Source organism: Saimiri boliviensis, chromosome 21 (assembly GCF_048565385.1).
Source record: "Saimiri boliviensis isolate mSaiBol1 chromosome 21, mSaiBol1.pri, whole genome shotgun sequence".
NCBI classification, from domain to species: Eukaryota; Metazoa; Chordata; class Mammalia; order Primates; family Cebidae; genus Saimiri; species Saimiri boliviensis.
This window is the reverse complement of record NC_133469.1, coordinates 34,484,426-34,512,169: the sequence shown is the minus strand read 5'-3', so window position 1 is coordinate 34,512,169 and position 27,744 is coordinate 34,484,426. Positions and strand designations below refer to the sequence as shown.

General features: G+C 42.4%; 1 protein-coding gene and 1 long non-coding RNA gene across 2 annotated transcripts; one reads left to right on the top strand and one right to left on the bottom strand.

Moving 5' to 3' along the window:
- The first annotated feature begins 1,480 nt into the window (after positions 1-1,480).
- Positions 1,481-23,979, top strand: LOC101042897 (RNA-splicing ligase RtcB homolog). The gene is made up of 12 exons (XM_074391284.1): positions 1,481-1,666; positions 4,931-5,009; positions 6,157-6,224; positions 7,580-7,679; positions 10,131-10,287; positions 12,763-12,919; positions 14,860-15,019; positions 16,351-16,526; positions 17,019-17,207; positions 17,904-18,014; positions 19,505-19,624; positions 23,464-23,979. The coding sequence occupies exons 1-12, from the start codon at positions 1,574-1,576 to the stop codon at positions 23,569-23,571; spliced, it is 1,518 nt and encodes a 505-aa protein (XP_074247385.1). The 5' UTR covers positions 1,481-1,573; the 3' UTR covers positions 23,572-23,979.
- LOC141582638 (uncharacterized) lies at positions 19,619-27,744 on the bottom strand. Its single transcript, XR_012515526.1, has 3 exons — positions 27,620-27,744; positions 23,020-25,822; positions 19,619-20,984 (listed from the first exon to the last, which is right to left on the bottom strand). It is a non-coding gene; the product is annotated as an uncharacterized LOC141582638 (long non-coding RNA).

Genomic DNA, 27,744 nt, shown 5'->3' with positions numbered 1-27,744 from the left:
GATCCCTTAGGCCCTCCGTGGATTTTCCCCTGTCTACATATTGGATTTCACATTTTGTATTCACTGTTACTGTCTTATGTGTTTAATTAAAATTGTTTTCTATCGATTTCAATCTTGCTTTTTTAAATTTGATAAATATCCTGCCCTGAAGTTTTTAAAAATACAATAAGACATAAAAAAAGCAAAGAGACCGAGGTTGTACAGATGTCAAGGCTTGATTTTCAAAGAGAATTCTTTACCTCTGAAATCTTTCCAAAAATAAACAGGGTAACTACAGGAAACTCTCGAAGTTGCATCACTTCAAGTTTTAGGATTTTTCACCCTCAGCAGATTCAATGAAATGGCAGTGCAGAGTACTAAACCCAAACGATCCATAATTGATCATGATATTAATGTGTCAAAGCACCTAATCAACAGGGAGAAATCGGGGCAGAAGAGAAGAAAAGCAGAACCAGTGTAGATAATGTAAGAAATGAATGGCAACCATAAACTATTTTTGCAGCACTTTCAGTCTAGTGGGGGAATGGAAGGAGGAGCGTTGTGTATGGAGTGTTTGCCATGTGCCAAGCCCTGTGCTGATTACCCCTCCAGTCTCACTTCATTTAGTCTTCTACTCAAGAAAGAATTATGATCCCATTTTAGGGATGACGAAACAGAGATAAGAGAGGTTAATCACACCAAGCCAATAAATGGCACAAATAGAAATTGAATCCAAGTCTTTCTAATCCCGAAGTTGCAGTTGTTTACGTGAGGCAGAACTCGAAAGTGAAATCACTTAAAGCTCGCTTATCACTATGAACAAGAGACATGGCATATGCAAGCATGATCAAAGAGGTCTTGATCATTAAAGGAGGCTAGACTGGGAGTTCTAGTGATCCAGAAGGGCTGTGATTTGATCATTTTGTATTACATAGCTGGCCATAATAGATGCACCCACAAGTGTTTGTTGGAATAAATGATAAGCTATCATACTTCATTCTTTGGGATGCTTCTTTCTGACAAAAAAAAAAAAAAAAAGTTATTTGATGTATATCCAGATTCATTCTGAAACATAAATGTTCAGCTATGGTATTTATTCAAACAGGTTTTCTTTCTTAGCTGCCGGCTTATCTGTTTCCCCTCCCTGCCCGGGGTATAAACTCCAAGCTGGTGCACTGGACCTGACCCAGACTCAAGGTATTTTCATAAGCTGCTAAAAAGCATTTCCAAAACAAAACTAAAAACCCCTAGATTTCGCTTAGCTGTAGCTTAGGGGAAATTGACTAATAAAGATCGCAAAGGGAGGGAGAGGAGAGATAACATGGGGAGAAATGCCAGATACAGTACGCACCTAAATTTAATTAAACCAAAATAAATAAATAAATAAGATCCCCAAGGGAAACACTAGAGGGCAGTGTAACTTAACCAGAGGAACGACATTGGCCTGAAGAGTTTCGAGCCTCGACGCTTGCCGTCGCTCATCCTGCTGCGTCGCCGGTCGCGCCTGCGCTGTGGTTCTTGGAAAGCAGCGAAGCCGGACAACGCGGCGGCGGCTCTTCAAAGCGGAGCGCGTTTAGCTACCGTGGTCGCCGCCATGAGTCGCAACTATAATGATGAGCTGCAGTTCTTGGAAAAAATCAATAAAAACTGCTGGAGGATCAAGAAGGGCTTCGTGCCCAACATGCAGGTGAGGCGGAAGAGCAAACGGTTGGGCCTTCCCTGCTCCTTCTCCCGCCCGGCCAGCGTCCAGCGCGCCCTCCGGACCTCTCTCGACCACTGGGTCCGCCCCCGTCCCTTGCAAAGTTTACCTCATCCCCTCCTTCTCCCCTCACAGTTCTGGGACCGCCCAGCCCGTATGTCCCAGATGGAGACTTGAGGGCTCAGGACCTCCCGCCAGGAGAGGTCCCCGAACCACGAGGACAGCCTAAGAGCGATGTATATGGGGAAGCCAAATAAATACGAAATTGGGGTTTCCAAAGCGTTTTCATAGATCAGCCGCGTAAACGCTTCGTTGACGTTCCTGATCTTCAGAAACTTCAGGTGGGACTCCCGAGGTGGGACAGCCAGCCCCGGGTCCCATTGCTGGGACTGGAATTCACCTCCTCTGAGTCATGCTGGTTATTTATACAACGTTTACGGACCTTTGGTCACTGAACCAAGTTTTCAGTATTCAGTCTTCCATGTTGGTTTTTAATAAAGCCATGTCATTTCTTGCAGTAGCACAGGGCAGGGATTTTTTTTAATAGTCGCTTCACAGAAGGACCTCGAGGATCTGTCAGTGACACAGCTTCCTCTACCCACCTAGGAAGAATCTTAGCCAGGACTTGATGCCTGGTTCACTACTTTTTCCTCTGACGTCCCAGATGGAGACTTGAGGGCTCAGGATCATCAGATAGTTGAAAGCCTGGGCTCTGTTGCCTTTCAGGCTTCATCACCGTCTGTGTTCATACTTTTTATTAATGTGAAAAAAGAAAACATTTGTGAAGTTTCGCAACTTATTTTTAAACAGTTTTTGAAATCCCCGAAGGTGCCAAGTCCGTCTTGGTAAACGGTTCCCAATAGCCACTCCACTCTTTCATTCAGAATCAAAGTGTATTGAGTTTCCCTTGTTGGCAGGTCACTTACACTGAGGGTAGAAAAAGCCCACAGAGATGAATACATGTTCTGTTTCCTGTTTGGCCACTTCCTTTGTATGGAAACCGATTACCCTGAAGGAAGGAATAGAAAATCTAACTTGGGGGCAGCGCAGTGGTTCACGGTCTGTAATCACTTTGGGAGGCCTGGCAGTGGTTCACGGTCTGTAATCACTTTGGGAGGCCTGGCGGGAAGATCCTTTGTGCCTGGGACATCGAGACTGGCCTGGACAATATAGTGGGACTCCGTCTCTAAAAAAAAAAAAAAAAAAAAAATTAAATTGGCCAGGCGTGTTGGTGTACACCTGTAGTCATAGCTACTTATTGAGGCTGAGGCAGGGGAATTGCTTGAGTCTGGGAGACTGAGGTGCAGTGAGCCATGATCATGCTAACTGCACTCCAGCCTGGGTGACAGAGTGAGTCTCCAAAAAAAAAAAAAAAAACCACACATGACATGATCGTCTGTACGATATAATAACAGACTGTCATTGTCTGGCAGGTGTTCTGACTGAACCTTTGATGCTCACAGTGCTGCTCATTTTATCTAGGGGCAAGTCTAATTTTGCTTGGCAGTTCTGGGTTAAGTGTGTATGCAGCACTTTACTACCACCCATCCTTTGGGAATAGAGACTTGAAATGTTGATGCATTGCTCTTAAAACGCAATTGACGTCTAAGAATGAATTGTGCGTTCATCCTCATGGGAGCAGTGAATTTCACACTGATAATCATCTCTGTTACTAAATCTTCATTTCTCCCCCAAGACCCACATGTTGCACTAAAAATTTTTTTGTTCCCTTAAAATGCTCCCCTCCCATCTTTATGTCATTTTTGTGTTCAGTTCCTAGATGTTCTGCTGCACCAGTGAATGTCTCTTGTATTTAAAGAGCCAGCTCGGCAGGATCTCTGTGAAGCCTCTCCCAGCTTCCTCCTAGACAGTTGAGCCACATCCTCATCAGACTTTTTCATAGCACTGTGTACTTACATTATGGCACTTGTCTCATTACACTCTGATATTCTTATCTGAGTATAAGGGCTGTATTGTGCACTAGAAGCTCCTTGAAAGCAAGATCCTGTCATATCCTTTGTGTCTCCCCTAGTGCCCAGGACGGTGCCTCACGCATAGTAAATTCTCAGTGAATGTTTGGTGAATTAATAAATGTGACCCCTAAGAAATTGTACTGGAAACATTTTCCATCAATGGGTATCGTTATTTATGCAGCGGTGATAAAGTCATCTTTCTGATAAAAACTACATTCTGTTGATTAAGTGTTAAATTTTTGGTTCTTTATTACTGGACAGCTTCAAAATATCTGACCTGTGAGAAAAACGTTCTGCTCTTTATTGTTACTTAGCGGGTGACTTAAGTACGTCGTCCGTTGCCTTTTGTGTTCCACCTCTATTGTCAAGCTTTAAAATTACATAGTTTTTTAAAAATTTATTTATTTCTGGAGACCAGTCTTGCTATGTCGCCCAGGCTGGAGTGCAATGGCACGATCTCTGCCCACTGCAACCTCCCCCTCCTGGGTTCAGCAATTCTCCTGCCTCAGCCTCCTGAGTAGCTGGGATTACAGGCACGTGCCACCATGACCAACTTTTGTATTTTTAGTAGAGACGGGGTTTCACCATGTCGGTCAGGCTGATCTCGAACTCCTGACCTCATGACCCACCTGCCTCCACCTCCTAAAGTGCTGCAGTTACCGACGTGAGCCACCGCGCCCAGCCTATAGATTATTTTTTTAAATTATATAGCTAATAGAACTAAGCTCACAACTACATAGCTGCATGTTAAATTTTTCTTCTCACTATTAACCTAACTAGAGATTTGTAAGTCATCACTAGAGCACAATAAAGTGTAATTTGCTATTGACTTAAACACAGAATAAGTATACTACGGTCAGATGACTTCATGAGAACCTGAGTTTTTTATTCATCTGGGTTTTTTTGTTTCTGTTTTTATTTTTAAAAATCCATTGATGTTTTAGAAGCCTGAGGATTAAGACCTTTGGGCTGTGTGAGAGCATAGCTGGAAGGCTTTTCTTAATCACACAGAAAGATGTTTGATCTATTAAATTCTTAAATGTGGCTTTGAGACTATGAGAATAAACAAAACAGTTTTTGAACATTGCAACATTTTTCTTAAGGTGTATTTTAAGATGGGAGCAGCTCATAGTCTTCGATAGGAAGTTTTCTACATGCTTAAAGTAATGTGAAAGTGTTTCATAAAGTACAGAAAATATTACATACAGTATATTCTGTCCAGTACCTGTGCTTGCCATACATGTATTCAAACATTGTTTTTCACTTTCTTTGGTACCAGGTTGAAGGCGTTTTCTATGTGAATGATGCTCTGGAGAAACTGATGTTTGAGGAATTAAGGAATGCCTGTCGAGGTGGTGGTAAGTGCATTAGATTTTCCCTTGTGTTAGTGTAGTAGTGCCTTCCTGTGGCCTGAACAGTGGTAACTCAAGTAATTGTAATTTTAAAATCTTATCAAGGGGTGATTACAACTTAATATAAGACCAAAATAACTTACTTATTTGTGATCACATTGTTAGACGGTTGGCGTTATAGAACGATTTGAAACAGGGTGGAACTCGTTTTCTTGAACAAGTTCAGCTAACCTTGAACAGTAATAGCACAACCTACCATTTGTTTTGCACTTACTATGTACCAGGCATTTTACTAGGTGCTTTCCATAGATTATCTCATGTAATACTTACAGTAACCCTAAAAGGAAGATATTATTTACAGTTTACAGATGTGTAAGTCACAGCTCAGTGACGTTAAATAATTTTAATTTGCCCAAAGTCACATAGCTTTTTGGTGACAGAGCCAGAATTCAGATCCAGGAGTGTCTGATTTCAAAGACAGTGTTCTTAACCAGCACACTAATTACTGAACTTCAGTTATTTCATCATAAAATCATTACATCTGTCTTGCAGGGCTGCAGCAAAGTTTAAAGATAAAATGCGTAAAGCTTTGTGATAATCTAATGGTGATGATACAGAAATCATCTGTTAGCCCTTTCATTTTCTAGATCAGCAGGCTAAAGCCCTCCCTCCCCAACCAGGGTATGCTCAGTTGTCTAAAATAACACAGCTGCCAAGTGGCAGAAATGGGACTGCAGCCGCATATTCCTTGATTCTCAGTGCAGTGTTGCAGCTCTTCCACATAGCCCTTTGTCACTTAGAACAAACCAGCATTGATTTTCTTTATAAATACTGTGAACTACTGAAATATTTTTTAGAATATTAATAACGTAAAATTTGGTAGTTATATTTTACATCTCCCAATTCAACATTTGCAAGCAACTTTCTCATGGTATACACAGAACACTGACAGCATGTTTGTGACTATCTTTTCTGTGTATGTACTTCCTTCTTGAAGAAGCTCTCTTCCATCTTGCATGTCAAACATCCTTCTAGCCTCTGTTGTCTTAGTAGCCCTAATGACTACCTCTTCAGGTTTTACAGTCTAGAAATGTGAATATAATTAATGCTAAAAATCATGTCATCTTTTCTAACACTCAATTTTTGTCTTCAGGTGTTGGTGGCTTCCTGCCAGCCATGAAACAGATTGGCAATGTGGCAGCCCTGCCTGGAATTGTTCATGTGAGTCAGAGTTCAGAGCTTTAATCATTTATGTTTCTCAAAGTCCATTGAATGGATGAGTGGCCATACCTGATAGTGATGTCATTTAGACAATGACCACTGGACAGCCAGACATAACCATGAAGCCAGGCTAAGTGGCTTATCCACTTCCAACACTTTAGGAGTCCAAGATAGAAGGATTGCATGAGCCCAGGAGTTCAAGACCAGCCTGGGCAACACGGCAAGACCCTGTCTCTAAAAAAAAAAATTAGCCAGGTGCCATGTCACATGCTTCTAGTCCCAGCTACTCAGAATGCCAAGTGGGAGGATTGCTTGAGCCCAGGAGTTTGAAACTGCAGTGAGCCGTGATCACGCCACTATCCTTTTAGCCGGAACAACAGCGAGACCCGTCTCTAGAAATAAAAAATAAAAAGAAATAACCATGGACCTAAAGAAATAATTGAATCTGGATGGCATTTCAGTTTTGGATGCCTTTGGCTAGAATCTATAAGTGTTCAAGAACCTTAGAAGTCGTTTTTATGTTTTCTTGTTTCTTTATCATGGTAACATCATTATTCCTGGATCAGTGTACCACCATTGTAAGTTTCACTGTGGCTCTATCAAGAGGATCACTGAAGAAGAAATGGAAAGAAGTTTAAGGGTGAAGACTGAGGGGAGGCAGAGAGGACACAATAGCTATTCACAAGCCCCCACCACAGTCTAGCACTCATATTCTATCATTAGAGGTGGATGTTGAAAATGAATCTATTCAGCAGACATTTTTGAGGTCCTCTTTATGCCAGTTACCATGTTGGGCACTTGGTAGGGGGAATGAAATCGTATGGCTTGTGCATATAAGGAACTTGTTAGGGTCTGGTATCTTCATATATGCTATGTTTGACCTGCATTCTTCCTGGGTCAGGTACCTTTTCTAGGCTTTATGTGTAGAAAGTTTACAGCCTTTATCCCATCAAATGGATTACATGTCTGTGATTACTTGAACTAATGACCTACATAAATCAGTTAATTTTCCCCTTCATAAGCTGACAAACCACAGTTTGTCAATGTCTTAAGATTTTTTTTTTTAATGTAATAGTACATTAAGCTTAGTATTTGTTACTCCTGTATCATATTTTTTTGAGGCTTTTCTGTTTTGGATTTTCTTAATTAACATTTAGAACTTATAAAAAGGTTTTTTTCTCACTGTATTTAGCTTTGTGATTAGGTGTTCTTAATGATTTCCATCAATAGAGATTTTGTGAAAACAATCTTGATTTAGGAAGCTTCAGCCTGCAGCTTGAGAATCAGTGTCGGGTCCGTCAGGCAACCAGGTGGCAGTTCAAAACCGCTATATTTATTTTCTAATTCTCTTTCAGCGATCTATTGGGCTTCCTGATGTCCATTCAGGATATGGGTTTGCCATTGGAAATATGGCAGCCTTTGATATGAATGACCCTGAAGCAGTGGTATCCCCAGGTAAGGTCACTGTGCATGTCTGCTGTTAAGTGTGTAGCTTTTCTCTATGGGCCACAGCCTTTGGGAAACAGAGCACTTCTTCCCATATGCATGAGTCAGTCTCATCATGTTCTGTCATTTTTTTCTTTGACATTTACTGCAAGTATTAATTGTGGATACTGAGAGGCTATTAAAACATCAAGCAAAGCATATTTTTATTGAAAATTTTGGGAGGCTTCTACCAGATGTCACAGTATTAAGCAAACTGGCAAGTTTTTTTAATCTTTATAACTCAGTTACCTCATGGACAGGTTTGCGTTAATGACCACACATTATTAGTAGATGAGTTCAGCTCTAAAATATTTAGAACAGTGCTAAGCACATAGAACATATTCAGTAATATCATCGTTGTAATTCAGTGATGTACAGAAGGTTGTATACGCCTTCTGTTGTGGTTATGGGGTGCTTTCAATGAAAACATTCTATACCAGAAGTAATTGCTGTTAAAGAGTGTCAATTTATGAACGAAGTTTAAATGACATCTTGAGAGTTCTGCTTCTAGCAGTGGTGGACTAGGTTGTTTCAGACCAATCCCTTGCTGAAAATAATGAGAAAGGCTAGATAAAATATTTTTTCTTAAATCTGTTTGAAGACAGAAAATCTGCTAAGGCAATAAGAATTTGCATGGTCAAGATCTAGAGGAAAAGAAGAAAAAGGTCCAGATAGGTGAGCCCTACATGTAGGGCTGTTTTGAGGTGACTGCAAATTTCAGTCAGTAAGAATATACGTTATTTGAATGATCCAGTAACAAACTTGACACCTTGACCTCTAATATATATGTGTGGTTGTATGTTTATGTGCACATGCATTGCTATGCAGCCAAGCAGTACAGAGTTTACCAAAGCTGACCACATGCTGAGCCGTAAAGCAGGTGTCAAATTTCAAAGCCCTGAAGTCATATAGACCAGCAGTTCTCAAACAAATTATTGAGGATTGAGCTCAAAGACTCATCAATGTTTACCTTATTAGAAGTTAAAACAAAAATTTTAAGACAGGAATACATAAGTACATGCTTCATTATCCATTAGAACAAAGATGTTATGTCGTATAGCTTTTGAAAAATCTCACTGTACAGTCATGGGAGAATATGAATAAAAGAGGCAAATAATGTCTTAGTATTATAAAATGAATCTTACAGACCTGAAATGGTCTTCCCCCTAACTCCCACCCCAGGGTCTCTGGCCCATACTAAAGAACCACTCATGGGACAGACCCACAGGGCCCAGCCTGGGAGTGTGTGAGGCCAGGTGGCCAGTGACCTGCAGAGGGCTCCAGTGCCTGATCCCAAGAGGGAGAAGCCCACCTTCTGTCTTCTGAGAAGCTCTGAGTCTGGGGTCCTGTTCTTTGAACACCATCTTCATCCCCTCCCCCACACGTATACTTGACATTTTCTAAGAAAATAGATCTTAAATGTTTTCACCAGAAAAAACAGAAGGGAGGTAACGGTGAGATCATGAGTGTGATAGTTTGATTGTGGTAATTATTTCTCAATATATACGTACATTGTGTATACCTATATATATATACAGTTTTTATTTGCCATTTATCTCTCAAGCTGGGGGTAAATGGTTTAAAAAATGCTTACAAGCTGGGCAAAGTGGCTCACACCTGTAATTCCAGCACTTTGGGAGGCTGAGGCAGGAGGATCACTTGAGCCCAGGAGTTTGAGACCAGCTTAGGCAACATGGTGAAACCCCATCCCTACAAAAAATACAAAAGTCAGTCAGGTGTGGTGGCACACACCTGTAGTCCCAGCTACTCAGGAGACTGTGGGGAGAGAATTGCTTGAGCCCGGGAGGTAGAGGCTGCAATAAGAGTTTAGCCTACGTGACAGCAAGACTCTGCCTCAAAAAATAAAAGTCCTTATGTCTAAAAATTTGAGGTTATTGTTAATGTCCTTTTTGAATGGAAACATGTAGCCTTAAATGCGCAAACTAGGAAAGAAGAAAGGCTGGAATATCAGTGATCTTAGAAAGTTAAAGAAAGAACAACAAATTCTACCCTAAAAAAGTAGAAAGATGGAAATAATTAGGAGTAAAATTAATGAAATATAAAGATATATGATAGAAAGGGCCAACAAAGTCAAAAGTTGATTATTTGTAAAGACTGAAAAAATTCATCAATCCCTGATAGCAGTAGTCAGGAAAAAAGAGAAGCACATTTTGATCTCTTGTTTTACATATTACTCATTGTTCATTGCCGCCTCCCTGGCCCATAAAGTGCCTTTAGTGTATATCTTACTTTAGATTATCTTGGCGTCATCAGGCTTTACAGAGAACCACTTTGTTGTCTACTTTAAAACATAGTTATCTTTAAAAGAGTGGGTATCTTTCCAGCCCCATATTAATGGTGAGAAACTGAAGGTAACAGTGCCTGACCACCTGGTTTTGCGAACTTTTCTCTATTTTGTAGGTGGTGTCGGATTTGACATCAACTGTGGTGTCCGCTTGCTAAGAACCAATTTAGATGAAAGTGATGTCCAGCCTGTGAAGGAGCAACTTGCCCAAGCTATGTTTGACCACATTCCTGTTGGGGTAGGATCAAAAGGTGTCATCCCAATGAATGCCAAGTAAGAGCACACATTTCCAGTAAATGGAATGGGAGAGATAGTAACCACATGACCTTCAGCTTCCTTTCCAGTGCAGTACACTGGAGAGATGAGGATTGTTCCGTTACTTTTCAGGAAGTAGTAAGAACTGTTTTCTCAGCAGGAGGTTCAGCGCATTTTTTGGAGACATTATTCAACTGATGTTGTAACAGCCTTTGACATTAGAGTAGTATTTATAATAAAATCATATCCACCAACGTTTATCAAGCACTTTCTATGTGTAAGGCACTGAGCATTGATTGTATCACTTCATGTAGACAATAACCCTATTATATTCCCTAACTTACAAGAAAGAAAACTGAGGTTTAGAGAGGTAATAAGCTTAGTGCCAGGCGTGGTTGGGTTTACAGAATCCCAACAGTTTGGGGGGCCAAGGCAGGAGGATTGCTTGAGTCCGGGAGTAAAAGACGAACCTAGGCAACATAGTGAGACCTTGTCTCTAAAAAAAAAAAAAAAAATTAGCTGGGCAAGTGGCTTACGCCTGTAGTCCCACCTACTCAGGAGGCTGAAGTGGTAGGACCCCTTGCGAGCCCAGGAGTTCAAGGCTGCAGTGTGTTGCGATGTCAGTACTGCAACCCAGCCTGGGCAACAGAGTGACTCTGTCTCCATTTTTTTTTTTTTTAATCTTAGTAGGTGATAGCAGTATTCAAACCAAAGATACTTTGACTTCAGAAACTATATTCTGAATCCCACTGCCTTTTGTCATTAGCCTATTTAACCACAACCTTCCTTTTTGAATGATAGCAAAATGTGTTCTTTGGGTAAGTAGAGAATTAAATATAATGCTATAGTGTATCTCTCAGATGGCCATAGACTTTACTGTGTCATAGCTTAGGCAAAACAGTGTACCCTAAATTTTGCAGAGTACTTCAATAGCAGAATAGTATGCTAGGTATGTTTCTTTAATGTTTTGCTTTATCCTTCAAATTTATGTGAATTTTGCATTCGAATCAAATGTGTACATAATAGGAAAAACATGTTTTTAGCTGTTACTTGTAACAGCTAAATGTTACGTAACAGCTAAAATGTTACGTAACAGCTAAAAACATGTTTTTCCGATTATGTACACATTTGATTCAAATGCAAAATTCACATAAATTTGAAAGATAAACAAACTCCTCCCAACCACCCAACCAAAACCACACACACACACACACACACACACACACACACACACACGAAGTATAATCGATACACTTGAAAGATACTTGGTCTGTGATTTCGCATTATCCCTGACAGGCAGCCCCAGTTTTAAAAGCATACTTGGTACTTGGAACACACAAATAAATTTCAGACATCTTTGCAAACGTTTTACATAGGAATTTTGTCCAAATAATACTGAAATGAGGCTACTCTGGGCACACTGCCTATGGGGTAGCGTGGCTCTGCAAGGAACAGTAAAAAATAATAAAAATAATAATATTGAAATGGGCTGTCATCTAGGGTAGTGGGGAGAGAACACTGAAAAAGTCTAGTTTTTCCTGCCAGTGTTTTAGAAGACAGCTGGACCTTGGATGAAGATTAAAGTTTGTTCCCACTAGGGGTTTAATGTATGTGTACCTCAGCTTCAAAATGGAGGTGCAGTAAGTCACTCAGAACTTTTGTGAAGATGTGAATAGAGCTTAAAATTTAACCTGTGTTGGCTGGGCGCAGTGGCTCACACCTGTAATCCCAGCACTGTGGGAGGTTGAGGTGGGTGGAACATGAAGTCAGGAGATCGAGACCATCCTGACTTAACATGGTAAAACCCCATCTCTACTAAAAATACAAAAAATTAGCCGGGTGTGGTGGGGTGTACCTGTAGACCCAGCTACTCAGGAGGCTGAGGCAGGAGAATCGCTTGAACCTGGGAGGCAGAGGTTGTGGTGAGCCGAGATCATGCTACTATACTCCAGCCTGGGCAACAGAGAGAGATTCAGTCTCAAAAAAAAAAAAAAATTTAACCTGTGTTGTTTGAGGAATTCTAGATACCTTCATTTATTTGACCACAATTCTTTATAAATTATTAATCAAGTTGTGTACTTGGTCGAATTAGTGGTAGAGATTGATAGCTTGTTAAGGTTACAAAGTTTTGGGGGTTTTTTTGTTTTGTTTTTTTGTTTTTTTGTCTGCTTAATCACTGCCTCATGGAATTCAGGATCAGAGAGGCAAACTGAATATAAAAAAGACTTGAAAATTAACAAAGAGCCATATAAGTGTCAAGTAGAACTAGAATCATAGCTAATAAGGCATTTACTATTTTATATTGCAATTATTTATGTGACTGCATTCCTCAAAAAAAAAACCAGTTATGGAGAGCTTAAACTTTGTATCTGACTTAAGGAACACAGGAGATAGTAAATGTCCAGTTTTCCTCTGCCCTTTAAAGATGTGGTCATCCTTAGGTTTTGATCTGCCTTTGCTGTGAAGTGACTAGCACCTTTTATACTCACCCAGAGACTTGGAGGAGGCCTTGGAGATGGGGGTGGACTGGTCCTTAAGAGAAGGGTATGCCTGGGCTGAAGACAAGGAGCACTGTGAGGAGTATGGAAGGATGCTGCAAGCTGACCCCAATAAGGTCTCTCCAAGGGCTAAGAAAAGAGGCCTTCCTCAGGTAACGCACTTTGGAGGGGCAACCTGTTCATTTTTTTCTCATATTTTGTTTTTGTTGGGGGAAAAAAATCTATATCTTACATTTAGCAAACATATTCCCAGGTTTCTTTATGGTATATCAAAAAATACAAATTTGTTTATGCTTCATTTATATTAAAAAAAAAAAAAAAAAAAAAACTATCAGGGCTGGATGCGGTGACCCCCACCTGCTTTGGGAGGCCATTGAGGATGGATTGCTTGAGGCCAGTAGTTCAAGACTAGCCTCGGCAACGTAAGGAGACTTTGTCTCTAAAAAAATTAAAAAAAAAAAAAAGCACATATCAGTAATCCCAGCTGCTCACAGGCTAAGATAGGAAGATCACTTGAGCCTAGGAGTTTGAAGCTGCAGTGAGCTGTGATCGCGCCACTGCACTCCAGCCTGGGTGACAGAGCAATCAGGAGCTTGCAAATTTTCATAAAATAAATAATGAATTCGAAGTGAATGGGAGAAAAATAGAATATATTTATAAGGTTTATATGTTAAAATTATATATATATATACTTTGCCAGTCTACAAATGGTATCCATGAGATAAGAATATACTAGATGTTTGAAATTACAGCTAGTTCTGAAGGCTTTGCCACTAATTCACTGTGACACATGGGCAAGACTGTCTTCTCTGGATCTCAGTTTCTTCTAGAAAACTGGGATGGTTAAAACTAGGCAACCTCAAAAAAAAAAGCATCGATGATAGACTGGACAGGGAAAATGTGGCACATATACACCATGGAATATTATGCAGCCATCAAAAATGATGCATTCATGTCCTTTGTAGGGACATGGGTGAACCTGGAAACCATCATTCTCAGCAAACTGACACAAGAACAGAAAATCAAACACCACATATTCTCACTCATAGGCGGGTGTTGAACAGTGAGAACACATGGACACAGGGATGGGAGCATCACACACTGGGGTCTGTTAGGGGGAAATAGAGGAGGGACAGCAGTGGAGGGTGGGGAGTTGGGGAGAGAGAGCATGGGGAGAAATGCCAGATACAGGTGAAGAGGAGGAAGGCAGCACATCACGCTGCCAGGTGTGCACCTATGCAGCAATCTTACATGTTCTTCACGTGTACCCCAAAACCTAAAATGCAATTAAAAAACAAAAAAAAAACTAGGCACCCTCTAAAGACACTTCCAGAACTGACATTCTCTGGCTCTCTAAATCATCTATTGATATCAGCTCTAGTTGTCGTGTATGTTCTTTCAGTTATAGATAATGTTCATGGTGGATGTCCATGAACTCATAGGTGTTTTAAAAACCGTTTGAACTTGGATCTTGTCTAAGTTTCAACATTCACCAACATTATCCCAAAATTTGACTCTTTGTGATGTTTAAAATATCCCATGAACCATTTAAAAGCTTGTTTTTTTAATGAAGCTTTTTTCTTTAATTTGTTTTACTCTAAGTTCCGGGATACATGTGCTGAACGTGAAAGTTTGTTACATCGGTATACATGTGCCCTGGTGGTCTGCTGCACCCATCAACCCACCATATGGGTTTTAAGCCTCACAGGCTTTAGGTGTTCATCCTAATATTTTCCCTCTTCTTTCCCCCCATCCCCCGACAGGCCCCAGTATGTGATGTTCCCTTCCCTGTGTCCATGTGTTCTCATTGTTAAGCTCCCACTTATGAGTGAGAACATGCAGTGTTTGGTTTTCTGTGTTTTTTTATATGTGTATACCAAGCATATAAAGATATAATAAAATTCAGGAGTTAGTCTACGTTATTTTGTTGTGTAGACTATTGTAAATGAGGCACTTGGACAGCTTAGGAATTTTTTTGTTACTGGAACGCTATTTGTTATTCTGCTGTTAGTTTGTTTTTATCTTTTTGGTTTTTAAATAGATTAAAACAAAAACTAGAATAAAAACTATGTTATCATTTTTACATTTGCAGTTGGGGACCCTGGGAGCAGGCAACCATTATGCAGAAATCCAGGTTGTGGATGAGATTTTCAATGAGTATGCTGCTAAGAAAATGGGCATCGACCATAAGGGACAGGTGTGTGTGATGATCCACAGTGGAAGCAGAGGCCTGGGCCACCAAGTAGCCACAGGTAGATTCTAGACTTCATACCAAAATGTGCATTTTATGGGCAACCAGATAGAAATTTAAGAGAACAAAAACCCTGAAATATACTGCATGGGTTTTATCCTGAGTCCTCAACAATTAAATAACAAACAAATTAACTTCACTGGGCTATAACTTTCTTTTAAAAAAAAATGTGTATAATAATTATTTTATATGGGATTATCATGGAAAGTTAATATATGTAAAGCACTTAAATCAGTGTCTGACAGTAAGCATTCAATACACGTTAGTTGCAGTTATCGTTACATTTACTCTGAAGGGTTACTATCTGGCCAAGAAAGAGCAAGCAAATATTTAAACAGTGGAATTTATGAAGTAGGCATTCATTTAGCAAATGATGTATGTATTATATACCTGCTCTGCAACATTAGGTGTTACGGTGGATTTGCTGACGAAATAGGCAGATACTTTGTACTCACATTGTCTCATGACATTGTCATGTCATGTTCATTTAAAAGGAAAAGTAAATATTAAAAGGTGGCAATTAATATAGGGGAGACAAGCAAAACACATTTAGGAAAAAGATTTTGGAGATGGCTTCATGGATCCAGTGTTGAGCTTTCATAGTTTACAAATGGTATCCATGAGCTAGGAACAGTTTGGACAATTATACACAAAGAACATTGGTGACAAAAAGGCAGCATGAACAGAAGCAGGAAGCAGAGAAATCATGGATAGGTCCTTTCGGATAGCTTGGAGGATGTGTGAAAGAGTTTATGTATCAATGAAAAGGTATATAGACACCTGGAAATTGCTATAAGCTTTAAATGTCATGTTACAGATCAGCCTCTAGTCCATTTTATTGTGTGAGAATTTAATAATTTGTGCCAGCCTGACCCTTTAGACTACTTAATCTAGCAGATGTATGAAGTGTCCACTGGTATTCCAGGGTATTCCAGAGCATTCCACTGCGTGCTTCTCTGCACTTTGTCATGAATTTGGTTAACCATGATGGTGACACAATGTATTTTACTACTACTATTCTCATTCATTCGCATACTGAGAAAGGAGTAATTGAGATCATATTGTGGTTATTTGTTTACACATCCCATTCTCTTTCAAGTTCCAAGAGGACGAATGTTGACTTTGTGTCCCATATACTATCACTGTGCTCTTAAGAGATCCTTACATTCATCTTGGCCGAGCAAATAGATGAACTCAGAAACAAAGGGAAAGTTGTGTTTCACTTGTTTTTTTGTGGAATGAGTTTGAATGTAGCCTGCCTTTCTGCAGTAAATCTGAACTCTTCATTTAAGGGAAACCTAACTGGTTTGGACTTTGCTGCTCTCGTTCCAGATGCTTTGGTAGCTATGGAGAAGGCCATGAAGAGAGACAAGATTATAGTCAATGATCGGCAGTTGGCCTGTGCTCGAATCGCTTCCCCAGAGGGTCAAGACTACCTGAAGGGAATGGCAGCAGCTGGGAACTATGCCTGGGTCAACCGCTCTTCCATGACCTTCTTAACCCGGCAGGTACAGTTGAAGTTGCTTTTCTGTCTGAGTCATTCATGATGAAGTTAAGTGCTCTAAAACGTAGTGCAGTTCAATCAAAGCCTATGGTGTTTGGTTTTGGTGTCTTCTTAAACCAAATAATCAGAGTATCAGGCATAAGGAATGAGAGAAGAGAATCAAAATTACTCCTAGAATTTGTCTTGAACAGCACAGAGAATAGGAGTACCACTGACTATGATTCAGAAGGCTGGGGAAGAAGCAACTTTGAAGGGTGGGATCAAATATAGCCAGGCAGCTTTTTAACCAAAGAGGAAAATGATGTGGTAGCATTTGCTGTGTGGTCTAAAAGACAACTTTTGTCCTTTACGTAAAGATAATCTTACTGCTATTTTTGAATGATTAAATCTTTTACCCCATTCAGAACAGACTACCTGAAATCAATAAGGTAAGTCACAAAGAGCTGAAGATCAGTCTGAAGTTCTGGCTGCTTTTAACTTCTACATTTTCTCCTAGGCTTTTGCCAAGGTCTTCAACACAACCCCTGATGACTTGGACCTCCACGTGATCTATGATGTTTCGCACAACATTGCCAAAGTGGAGCAGCATGTGGTGGACGGAAAGGAACGGACACTGTTGGTACACAGGAAGGGATCCACCCGCGCATTCCCACCTCACCATCCACTCATTGCTGTTGATTACCAAGTATGTAGCCCTGTGTTTGTGGTTTTAAGCAGCGGGAGTATGATTTAGATTGTTGCAAATGTAAATTACATTTAAGCCGAAAAGCAGCAATTGTGAAAGTAAAATACTGTGTCACCCATGAGAACAGCGATTCCCAGTCTTCTCTGAAGCAGTAACTCCTCCCCCGTCCGTGCTTGCAGTGGTGCCACGTGCTAACTACAACGTGCTCATGAAGTATGTATCACTCCACTGCTGTGAATTGAGGCCTTTGAATTAGTGGAAGACGGGAGTAACTCAGTTATAGAAGGCAGAGTAAACTCAGCCTGTTTCATTCCTCCTATCCTCTTGGTGTCTGCCTGTGGTGGAGTCAGACTCCGTAGTCTGCTTGCTCCTTTTACAGATGAGAAACCCAAAACAGAGAAGAAAATCCCTTTCCTCAGGATGGTTGTTCTAGTAACACTTCCCTACACTTTTGGATTTCGCTTTGCTCTTATTTTGACTCTTCTGCATTTTTACTGGTCCTCACATTTTCACTCTTGTCCTCTTCCTTCACTTCTGAATTATCAAAGTACTATCTTAATAATTGTTTACAAGCTGCATGTTTAGAGGTCTGGGTTTCTCCTGCAATTCTACAGTGCAGAAGAAAATTTAAATTTTTTGACTAAAAAGCTTATGCTTTTCTGATTGTTAACATGTTTGGCTTATGTGCATCCTCAGCTCACTGGACAACCAGTGCTCATCGGTGGCACCATGGGAACCTGTAGTTATGTTCTTACTGGCACTGAACAGGGCATGACTGAGACCTTTGGAACAACCTGTCATGGAGCGGTAAGGAAAACAGAAACTTCCTTAGAAATGTTCTCTTCAGTTTAGCTATTGTTTTCCATTTCGACTGGTAAACGTAGCCGATTGAACATTAACAGAATTGAGACTTGGGTCTATCCTGTCTTGTACTTCAAATTGTTCCTCATAATGTATACTATTTAGTGAACTGACAGGGCCACCTAGTGTCTCTACCTAAGTGATATCTGGTAGGGTTAGGGACCGTTTCTTACCTCCGCAAGTCTGGAAAATCCAGACTGGGAAATTATCACACTAGCTGAGCTTACTGTAACTGGTTTAAAGTGATGGAACTTTAACTGATGTTAATAGCACAGTTTATCTCAGTGATTGACTGGACCTGCTCATTTGTTTAATTTACCCCTTCCTATTGTGTAGGTCCACTCAGGATTGGAAGGATAGGCCCTGTTTGCAAATTAGAGCCTATGTGCAGTCTACACACACACGCATTTCAAAACACTGCCTCTCATCTTCTAAGCCCAGGGGTCGGTAAACTCTTTCCATAAAGGGCCAGACTATGAATATTCTGGCTTTGGGGACCAGATGGTCTCTGTACCAGCTATTCAGTTGTGCCATTTCAGTGCAGAGGCAACCTTAAGCACTGTGTAAATGGGCACTGCTGTGTTGTCTTAAAACTTTTAGACCAGGCATGGTTGCTCACACCTGTAATTTTAGCACGTTAGGAGGCCAGGGCAGGAGGAACACTTGAAGCCAGGAGTTCAAGAACAGTCTGGGCAACATTAGCGAGACACTGTCTCTACAAAAAATTTTTTGATCAGCCAGGTGTGGTGACACACCCGTAGTCCTGGCTAAGGCAGGAGGATTGCTTGAGCCCAGGAGATCAAGGCTGCAGTGAGTTATGATTATGCCACTTCACTCCAGTCTGGCTGACATAGGGAGACCGTTTCTCAAAAAATGAAATCGTTTCTTTTAAAAAGCAGATGGTAGACCAAATTTGGCTCATCCACTGTAGTTTGACAGCCCCTTTTCTAAGCCATCCAGAGTGTTGACCCAGTGTTGAAATGGGAAAGAGAAACTGTCTAGAATACCTTCTCGTAGGACAGACCTTCACAAAGGTACCTTAACCCTACTTTTTTCTCTGTTTCTCATTTCTAGCTGCCTCCCAACTCCTAATTTTAACCCAGTGGTTCTCAACAGGAAGATGAACCCCCTACCCCCATGGGGACATTGGCCATTTCTGGAGGCATTTTTTTATTGTTACGGTTTAGTGGGAGTTGCTATTGGCATTTTAGGGGATAGAGGCCAGGGATGCTGCCCTGCCCAGGACAGCCTCCCAACAGAATTCTGTGGTCCAAAATCCAAAAGGATATGAGGAGGCTTAAAACAAAAGGCATGTTATCAGTTTGATAAAGTAAAAAAAGATGGGTTTTTAAGCTCCTTTTTAGTTTAAGAGAACATCAAGGAAAGGGCATATAATCTTAGGGTTTCAGGTAAAGTTCATTCCTTTCCCATTCTAGGGCCGTGCATTGTCCCGAGCAAAATCTCGACGTAATTTAGATTTCCAGGATGTCTTAGACAAATTGGCAGATATGGGAATTGCAATCCGTGTTGCTTCACCCAAACTGGTTATGGAAGAGGTAAGTGAAATTTTGATAAATATTCATTATTTCCCATTTGTAATTTATGCCAGTCTACAGAGATAGCAGTTTGGGGTATTACTAACTGAAATTGTTTGGGTTGTAATTTTTTTTTATGACCTCAATTTTGGCATATCTTTTTTGGTTTATCTTATTTCAGTTTTATATTTTGTTTTCTTTTGGTTAGAGTTAAATTACGAGCCAAGTCCTTAAGAATGATTTTTCACTATTTATATATAATCTCCATCTCCATATTAACCTTTTCAAAAGTAGTTTGAGCTAACTCTTGCTTTTATACAGTTGTATACCTAGGTTTCAATTTGAAAGCAAGTTTGAAAAGGAAGGCATAAATGTTTGGGGAAAGTTTTATTGACAGGAGAACAGATTTTGTTTAAATTCTGTATATATGTGTATACATATGTACATATTTAAATTAAAAGCAACATCATTTCTTTCTTAAAGATTTAAGAGAAAAGAAAGCCTTCCAGAAACTCAGTGCCCTGACATAGTTATTACCTTATCTTTTAGAATACTTATTATCGTCAGCTGGGTGTGGTTGCTCACACCTATAATCCCAGCATTTTGGGAGGCCAAGGTAGGTGGATCAGTCGAGGTCAGGGGTTTGAGACCAGCCTGCTCAACATGGTGAAACCCCGTCTCTACTAAAAATACAAAAATTAGCTAGCCATGGTGGTGAATGCCTGTAATCACAACTACTCAGGAGGCTGAGGCAGAAGAATCACTTGAACCCAAGAGGCAGAGCTTGCAGTGAGCCAAGATCATGCTACTGCGCTCCAGCCTGGACGACAAAGCAAGACTCCATCTCAAAAAGAAAAAGAAATACTTACTGTCATACTTTTTTCCTAAATGCTTTTTTTTAAAGCTAGTCATAATTATAATTAATATACATTTTGTAGTTCTTTTAAAAATTTAGCAACAATATTATGAAATTGTTTGTGCCACCTTTTAAAATCATTGCGGAATATTCTACCAGAGTATCTTTTTCCCTGTAGTAGACATTTAAGTAGCTTTCAAATATTTGCTACTATAAATTAAATTTTAATGAGTATCTTCATGCATGAAGCTTTTTTCCAGTTGTTTTAGTAATTAGAACAAAGTCTCAAAAATGGGAATTACATGGTGGCTCATGCCTATAATTCCAGTACTTTGGGAGGCCAATGCAAGAAGATCTCTTGAGGCCAGGAGTTCAAGATCAGTCTGGGCAAAGATTAGGCAGGTGTAGTCCTGTCTACTCAGGAGACTGAAGCTGGAGAATAGCTTGAGCCCAGGGGTTTGGGGTTACAGTGAGCTATGCCATTGTGCTGCTGCATTCCAGACTGGATGGCAAAGCAAGACTCATCTCAAAAAAAAAGAAAGAAAGAAAGTGAACTACTGACTCAGAGTATGACAAAGACTTATTTTTTAAATAACTTATTAGTTTTTCCCCTAAATAATACATGTTTAATTTAAAAGATTTGGAAAATGCAAAGAAGAAAACAGAAAACATTTAGAATTCAATCAGCCAGAATGACTACAGTTCACATTTGGATTTTTGGTTGTTTGGTTTTGTTTTTTTCACCTGCAACACGATTGTTTCATTCACTCATTCAGCTAACACTTAGTAAACATCTGCTATAGTTAGGTACTTTTCTGTGTGCTAGAGATAACGCAGTGGACAAAAGAAATATGAATCCCTTCCTTGTGGAGCTTTCCAAATAACAAAATATACAGTGTGTTAACGACCATACAAGTTCTGTGAAATAATAATGAAGCAGGGAAAGGGGGTAAGGAAAGGTGGGGAGGGGGACAGTTTTAAACAGATGGTTGGAGCAGACTTCAGTGAGGTGACAAGAGAGCAAAGACCTGAAGAGAGAGAGGTAACAGGCTACCAGGGTATCTGGTGGTGAGCGTTCAAGGCAGAGAGAACAGCAAGCACAAAATCTGTGCGCCGAGGTTATGCCGAAGCAGCCTAAGGCGGCCAGGCATGACAAGAGCAAGCCAGAGGGAGATGAGGTCAGAGAGGTAGGGGGCGCCAGAGCATTTGGACTTTTGCATTTACTGTGATTAAAATGAAAAGTTTTGGAGGATTTTGAACAGAAATCCTGTGACATGATCTGACAAACGTGTTTTCATGTTAATGAGAAGAATCTACAAGAGAAATTAATGATGCAGGAAAGAGGGAGGAAATTGCTGGAGAAGTGTCCTTGAATAGAGATAGGGTCTGATGTACAAGTTAATAGGGCTGGTCTTTGCTAGGAGCACAAATAATACATCCTTTATAAAAGGAGAGAAGAGGCTGGGCACAGTGGCTGACGTCTGTAGTCCCAGTACTTTGAGAGGCTGAGGTGAGATTGCTTAAAGCCAGCAGTTTTGAGACCAGCCTGGGCAACAAAGCAAGACCCCATCTCTATAAAAATAAAAAAATTAGCCTGTAGTCTCAATGACTTAGAAGGCTGGGGCAAAAGGATCGATTGAGCCCAGGAGTTGGTGGCAGCAGCAAGCTGTGATTGTGCCACTGGACTCAACCTTGGGTGACAGAATAAGACCCTGTCAAAAAAGGAGAGAAGGTATAGATACAGATATGTGGGGAAGATAAAGTGAGCACATTTATGAATATTCTGGCTTTTTTTTTTTTTTTTCTGTGTATTACATAGTAAGGTCAGCAAGTGACAGTAAGGATCTGAGAAAAGGTATGAAATACTCATCTAGGAGAGAGAGAGAGAGTCATTGGCCCAGTGGAATTTTATCTGATTGCCAGGAGCTAGAATCAAGTAATGCTAGGGAGTGATTGAGGCTCCCACAGATAACTGTAGCCAAAGATAGTTTGTGGTATGATGTAATGACTGCAAGATTCAAAACTGGGAGTGCCTAGGGAGAAAGGGACAATAGAAACAAGCCAAAAAACAGCCACCTGTCTCACGTCTGGGACCAATGGCTTGACCTGGTTTGGGAGAGAAAACAGCTGCCACTTCAGAAAGTTGGAGGTGAAAGTGATATCCTCAAGAAAGATCCATGTTTCAGTAAAACAAGAAGGTGAAGGGAATGTTAAAGGGAAGGAGGGGATTTTGCTCCTTCTGGAAGGAGTTCCAGAGGCCACAGTGGGAAGGTTTCAGACATTGGAAGGGAATGGGAGATGGGATAGAAACGGGAATTATGTACAGAACAGTATGGGAATCAGTCTGGTTGGCCTAAGCTTGAATTGACATGAATAAAGATAAAGTGAGTGTGTGAGGAGATTAGTGCTAACGGTGGCAAGGCAGTATGGGTAGGATGGAAGGCTGGGAATGTGACTAGAAAGTCACAGAAATTGTATGTGAGTGTAGTTGCACATATATACACACATATACACATGCACACATACAGTTTTTTATACATATATGAATTTTATAACTTACTTTGAGGGTACCAGATGTTCATTCCAAAAATTTTTGATAACTGCATAAATATATAAAGAAAGAAAATTAAAATTGCCAGTAATTCCACCATGAAGAGATAATTACTCCTAACATATGATGGTTTCGTGCATTTCCTTCCAGTCAGGTACCGGTGTGTGTTTTATTTAATTACATTTACACATTTTCTAGTTATACAAGTAATACATGTTCTTTGGAGATGTTTCAAAAAATACACAAAAAAATATAAAACAAGATGAAAGTGTTCTGGAAGCTACCACAGACCAACATCAGGCCTACTCATTTTTTAAATGTTTGCTAATTTGATAGGCAAAAAAACTCCCTGTATTATTTTAGTGTGCATTTGTTTAATCACAAGTGAAGTTTGGTGCTTGCAAAGACCGCATTTTCAGTGGACTTGTACAATGTTTAATTCCTCTCCTGCAGGCTCCTGAGTCCTATAAGAATGTGACTGATGTGGTGAACACCTGCCATGATGCTGGAATCAGCAAGAAAGCCATTAAACTGAGACCAATCGCTGTGATCAAAGGATAGAACCTTGGACAGCAGGGCCACTAGACACCACTGACCCTCTGTGAAATGGAAGTAGACGGACATGCCCTTCCAAACCTCAGACTCAAGTCAGGACAGGTTCCAAAGCGTGCTGCTGTAACTGCTCGTGCCAAAATGGCTGACGGGGAGGCTGCTGCTTTCAGGAGCCAGTGCTTGTGAAATAATCTTCCAGGAAGAGGAACCTCTGGAAAGGGAGGAATACACCTTCTCCTTGGTTGTTCCACAGAGTTTTAGGAAAATCTGTTAGGGGTGGGTAGGTGTCAAGAAACTGCCTTACGCAGTCATACTCTTTAGCCATCAGATGGAACTTCGCTACGCCAAGCTGTGTTTACATTCCGAGAGGTGTCATGAAGAAAGTTCTATTAAATATGGTTTTGGAATGTTCCCTTTCGTCCCTTGCTTTGTCAGTTTGTCCATTCATCCACCCATTTAGACATCACCCCTGCACTGAGCAAAACCTTAAATACCCCTCTTACTTGGAGAGCACCCAGGGGGTTTTAATCGGGCTGTTAGATGAATAGCAGTGGGACACACACTGAAGAGGGGGTATGTGGAGGTGTAAGGAATAGGGACCACAACGACAGAATGGTATTTCCTAGCCTTGCTGCCTTTCTTACTCTTAATAGGAGGCAGGGTTTCTGCTCATTTGCCACATGGCATCTGCTGGTATCTCATTAATTAGGCCTGGATAATTTTTTTTTTTAAGTTTTGCACAGCAGTAGCAGAAAACTCTCACATAAGACCGAGTATCTTTACATTTTATGGTTGCATTATAAACGACCAAAGCTGTGACATTAACAGCTGCACTGTGTTGACAGGTTGACTAGTCTTGTGCCGTGTAATCAGATTTCATATGTACGGTGACACCTCAAAGATGTTAAATGCTGCAATTAAAGGTTAATAAGGCTTTGGTTGAATCTGAACTCACCTAAAACTTACCACTCAGTTTGAAACCCCCCATTGGAGTATCTTCTAGATTTTGCTGTTTGGAAGGGTAGAGAAAAGTAGAATTCCTCTGGAAAATGTATGAAATAACATTTCTTTAATCTGAGATCTCAATAACTTAAATTTTTTGGCTGGTGGAGTTTGCAAGATATCAATAAACTAGTAATCTCCATATGACAGTTGTGGATTACCCATGCCTTCACACTGGCCCGGTCACTGTGTAGACACGTAAGGAAGCAGAGCTACCAGCACCTACCTGGACAACACGGTGAAACCTTGTCTCTACTAAAAATACAAAAAATTAGCTGGCTGGCACATGCCTATAATCCCAGCTATTCGGGAGAGTGAGGCAGGAAAATTGCTTGAACTCGGGAGGCAGAGGTAGCAGTGAATCGAGATCACACCACTGCACTGCAGCCTGGGCAAAAGAGCAAGACTCCATCTGGGGGGAATACAACACACTGAAAAGTCCTCCTATTTTTAACTCAGTTTTGGATTGTTGTCTGTGAAGGCCATTGCTTGGGATACCAAAAACAAAGGGAGGAGGAAGAGAAGCAAGAACAGATGCTGTTGCATAAGAAATGAAGACAAGAAAACGATTAGGAATCGAAAAACTAGACTGGAGGAAAGGAAAAAGAACAGGTAAGGGAATCAGGAGGCCTATTATACCTTTCCACCTCTCACTGATTCATGAAATTTGATGAAGTCCAAGACTATCTCAATAAAAAAAAAAAAAAAAAAAAAAAAAAAAAAAAAACAAGCAAAAAGATACAGTCACCCCCCAAACATTATTAATGACACAATGCTGCCACTGATGCCTGGCTTAGGTTCCAGCAGGTGGAGGGCGCCCTCCAGATTCTGCAGGAGAAGCAGGGAAGACTCCTTGTCCTGGCTGCGAATCTGCTGCTGCCACAGAGGCCCACGGAACAGCACCCACAGCTTCCGACCCACCCCAAGCCAGGCCAACCCGCAGTGCTCCTACCAGCCTTCACGGCCCCCAGACTTGCTGCTGCTGCCACCACTACCGCTGATGCCAATACCACTGCTGTTGCTCTCAAAGCAGTGGCCCATCCTATAAGGCTCTTACCACCTGGCCACCGCCACAGCCCTGTCCCTGCCCTGGTGGCAGCCAGCCACCCTCCTACGTCTTCAGTGCTCTGCAGTGTCCATCACTGCCACCATTGCAGCGAGGTGAGCCGTGGTGCCACAGGATCCAGCCTCCAGCATACGGCAGGTGGCTCTTTTTTTTCCCGGCAAGGAACAGCTGGATGGGTAAAGCCAGAAAAGGCTAGAACAGGAGGCGAAGAGTGCTAGTGTTAGAGCCCTACCTTGTCATGCTGGCCACTGGCTGGCAGGGGCCGGTTTCAGCTAAGGCACTCACACCCACGCTCCAAAGTCCAGCCTCTCCTTTGGCCCAAGCTGGCCAGGAACTGGGGCCTGGAGACACCTTGGTGCCTGGGCTTCCCACTCCACAGGAACTGCTGGGCCCACCGGGCTGCGCTCTGGAAGCAGGAGCAGCAGAAACTCAGCCCCAGCCAGCCCTCCCCACCAAAGTGCAGGTTCCCATTCCAGAGGCCTCCACCACGGGGCCCTGTCACCCCATGCTGTCTGCTACTGTGTACTTAGGGTTCCCAGACGGTCTCCACAAAACAGAGAGAGCACGGGCCTGGGAACCATGGCGGGTCTCGGCGCCCTGCTGTGCTCAGGATTTTCATGGAAACGTGTGCCCGCCACACAGGAGATGGCCCTCTAGAGTCCGGAGTCTGGCGAGTGGAGGACCACTCCTCTCTCAGAGACCACCACTGTCACTGACACCTCCGCCACCTGCCGCTGGCAGTGCAGCCCCCAAAAGAGTCTCTTATCCGCCACCATCAGTTTAGCCCCAGGTTAGTGCCAACACTCCGTCCCCCACCGCCGGCAGTGTAGCACCTGACGGCAGCCCCCAACCTGCCCCTGCCTTAGACCCTGCAGCACCCGATGGTGCCCACAACCCTCCCCCTTGCCATGGGCAGCACAGCCCGGGATAGCACCCCCAACCCATTCCCTGCCATGGGCAGTGTAGCCACAGATAGCGCCCCCAACCAGACCCCTGCTGCAGGCAGAGAGATGTCCCCACATGGTGTCCATCCCGCTCCCACCGCAGGCAGTGCAACCCGGGATAGCGCCCCAACCTGCTCCCCGCCGGGAACAGTGCAGCCCAGGATAGCACCCTCAAACCCACTCCCTGCCTCCGACAGTGCAGATGGCACCCCAAACTCCTTCCCCACCTCAGGCAGTACAGCCACGGATAGTGCAGGTAACCCCCAACAGCACACCCACCTAACCTGCCGGTTCCACAACCAATGTGGCCCGAATAGCACACTCACCCATTCCTTGCCAGGCAGTGCAGACCCCCAATAGCACCTAACCTGCCCGCCACCCCTCCCAACTCAGGCAGTGTATCCAGCCCCACTAGCGCCCTCAACCAACCCTCCATCCCCTCTCCACAGGCAGTTTGGCCCCCAGCGCTCCCAACAACCCCCACCTCTGCCTCAGTGTAGTCCCTGATATCGCCCTCAACACCCCCTCCCCGCCACCAGCAATGTAGCACCCTATAGTGCCCCCAACCTGCTCCCTGCTGTGGGCAATGCAGCCATGGATAGTGCCCCCAGCCGGCTCCCAGAAGCAGGCAATGATGCCCTGGATATCACACCCCCCACCCACCGTGGGCAGTGTAACACCCGATAGTGCCTCCAACCTGTCGCTAACCAGGACACTGTAGCACCTGATAGCTGCCCCAACTAGCCTCCCACCATGGGCAGTGCATCCCTGGATAGTGCCCCCAAAATGCCCCACTGCTGCTGGCAGTACAGCTTGGAATAGTGCCCCGACCCACCCCTAGCCACTGGCAGCGCACCCCTCCCCATAGGGCCCCCAACCCTCTCTCCTCCTCGCGGGTAGTAGCGCCCTAGATAACACACCCAACCAGTCCCCACAACACGGGCAGTGACACCCTGGATAGCGCCCACTGGCCATGGCAGGGCGCCCCCAACTCGCCCCCAACGCTGCAGGCAGTGTGCCTGGGATAGCGAACCTATCCTGCCACCTTTTTATCCTTTTGGCTGTGCTGTAGGCTCCTCCGCTGCCACCAACCGCAACAGCGAGGCGAGCCACGGCACTGCAGGCTCCGGCCTCCAGCGTGGAGGAGCCCGGAGCAGCCAGACGCGCTGA

Excerpts from the sequence above, each read along its gene's own strand:
- LOC101042897 (XM_074391284.1), top strand. The coding sequence starts at position 1,574 with ATGAGTCGCAACTATAATGATGAGCTGCAGTTCTTGGAAAAAATCAAT. Across the intron at positions 1,667-4,930 it reads GCTTCGTGCCCAACATGCAG|GTTGAAGGCGTTTTCTATGT; the intron begins GTGAGGCGGAAG and ends CTTTGGTACCAG. Across the intron at positions 19,625-23,463 it reads CCAAACTGGTTATGGAAGAG|GCTCCTGAGTCCTATAAGAA; the intron begins GTAAGTGAAATT and ends CCTCTCCTGCAG.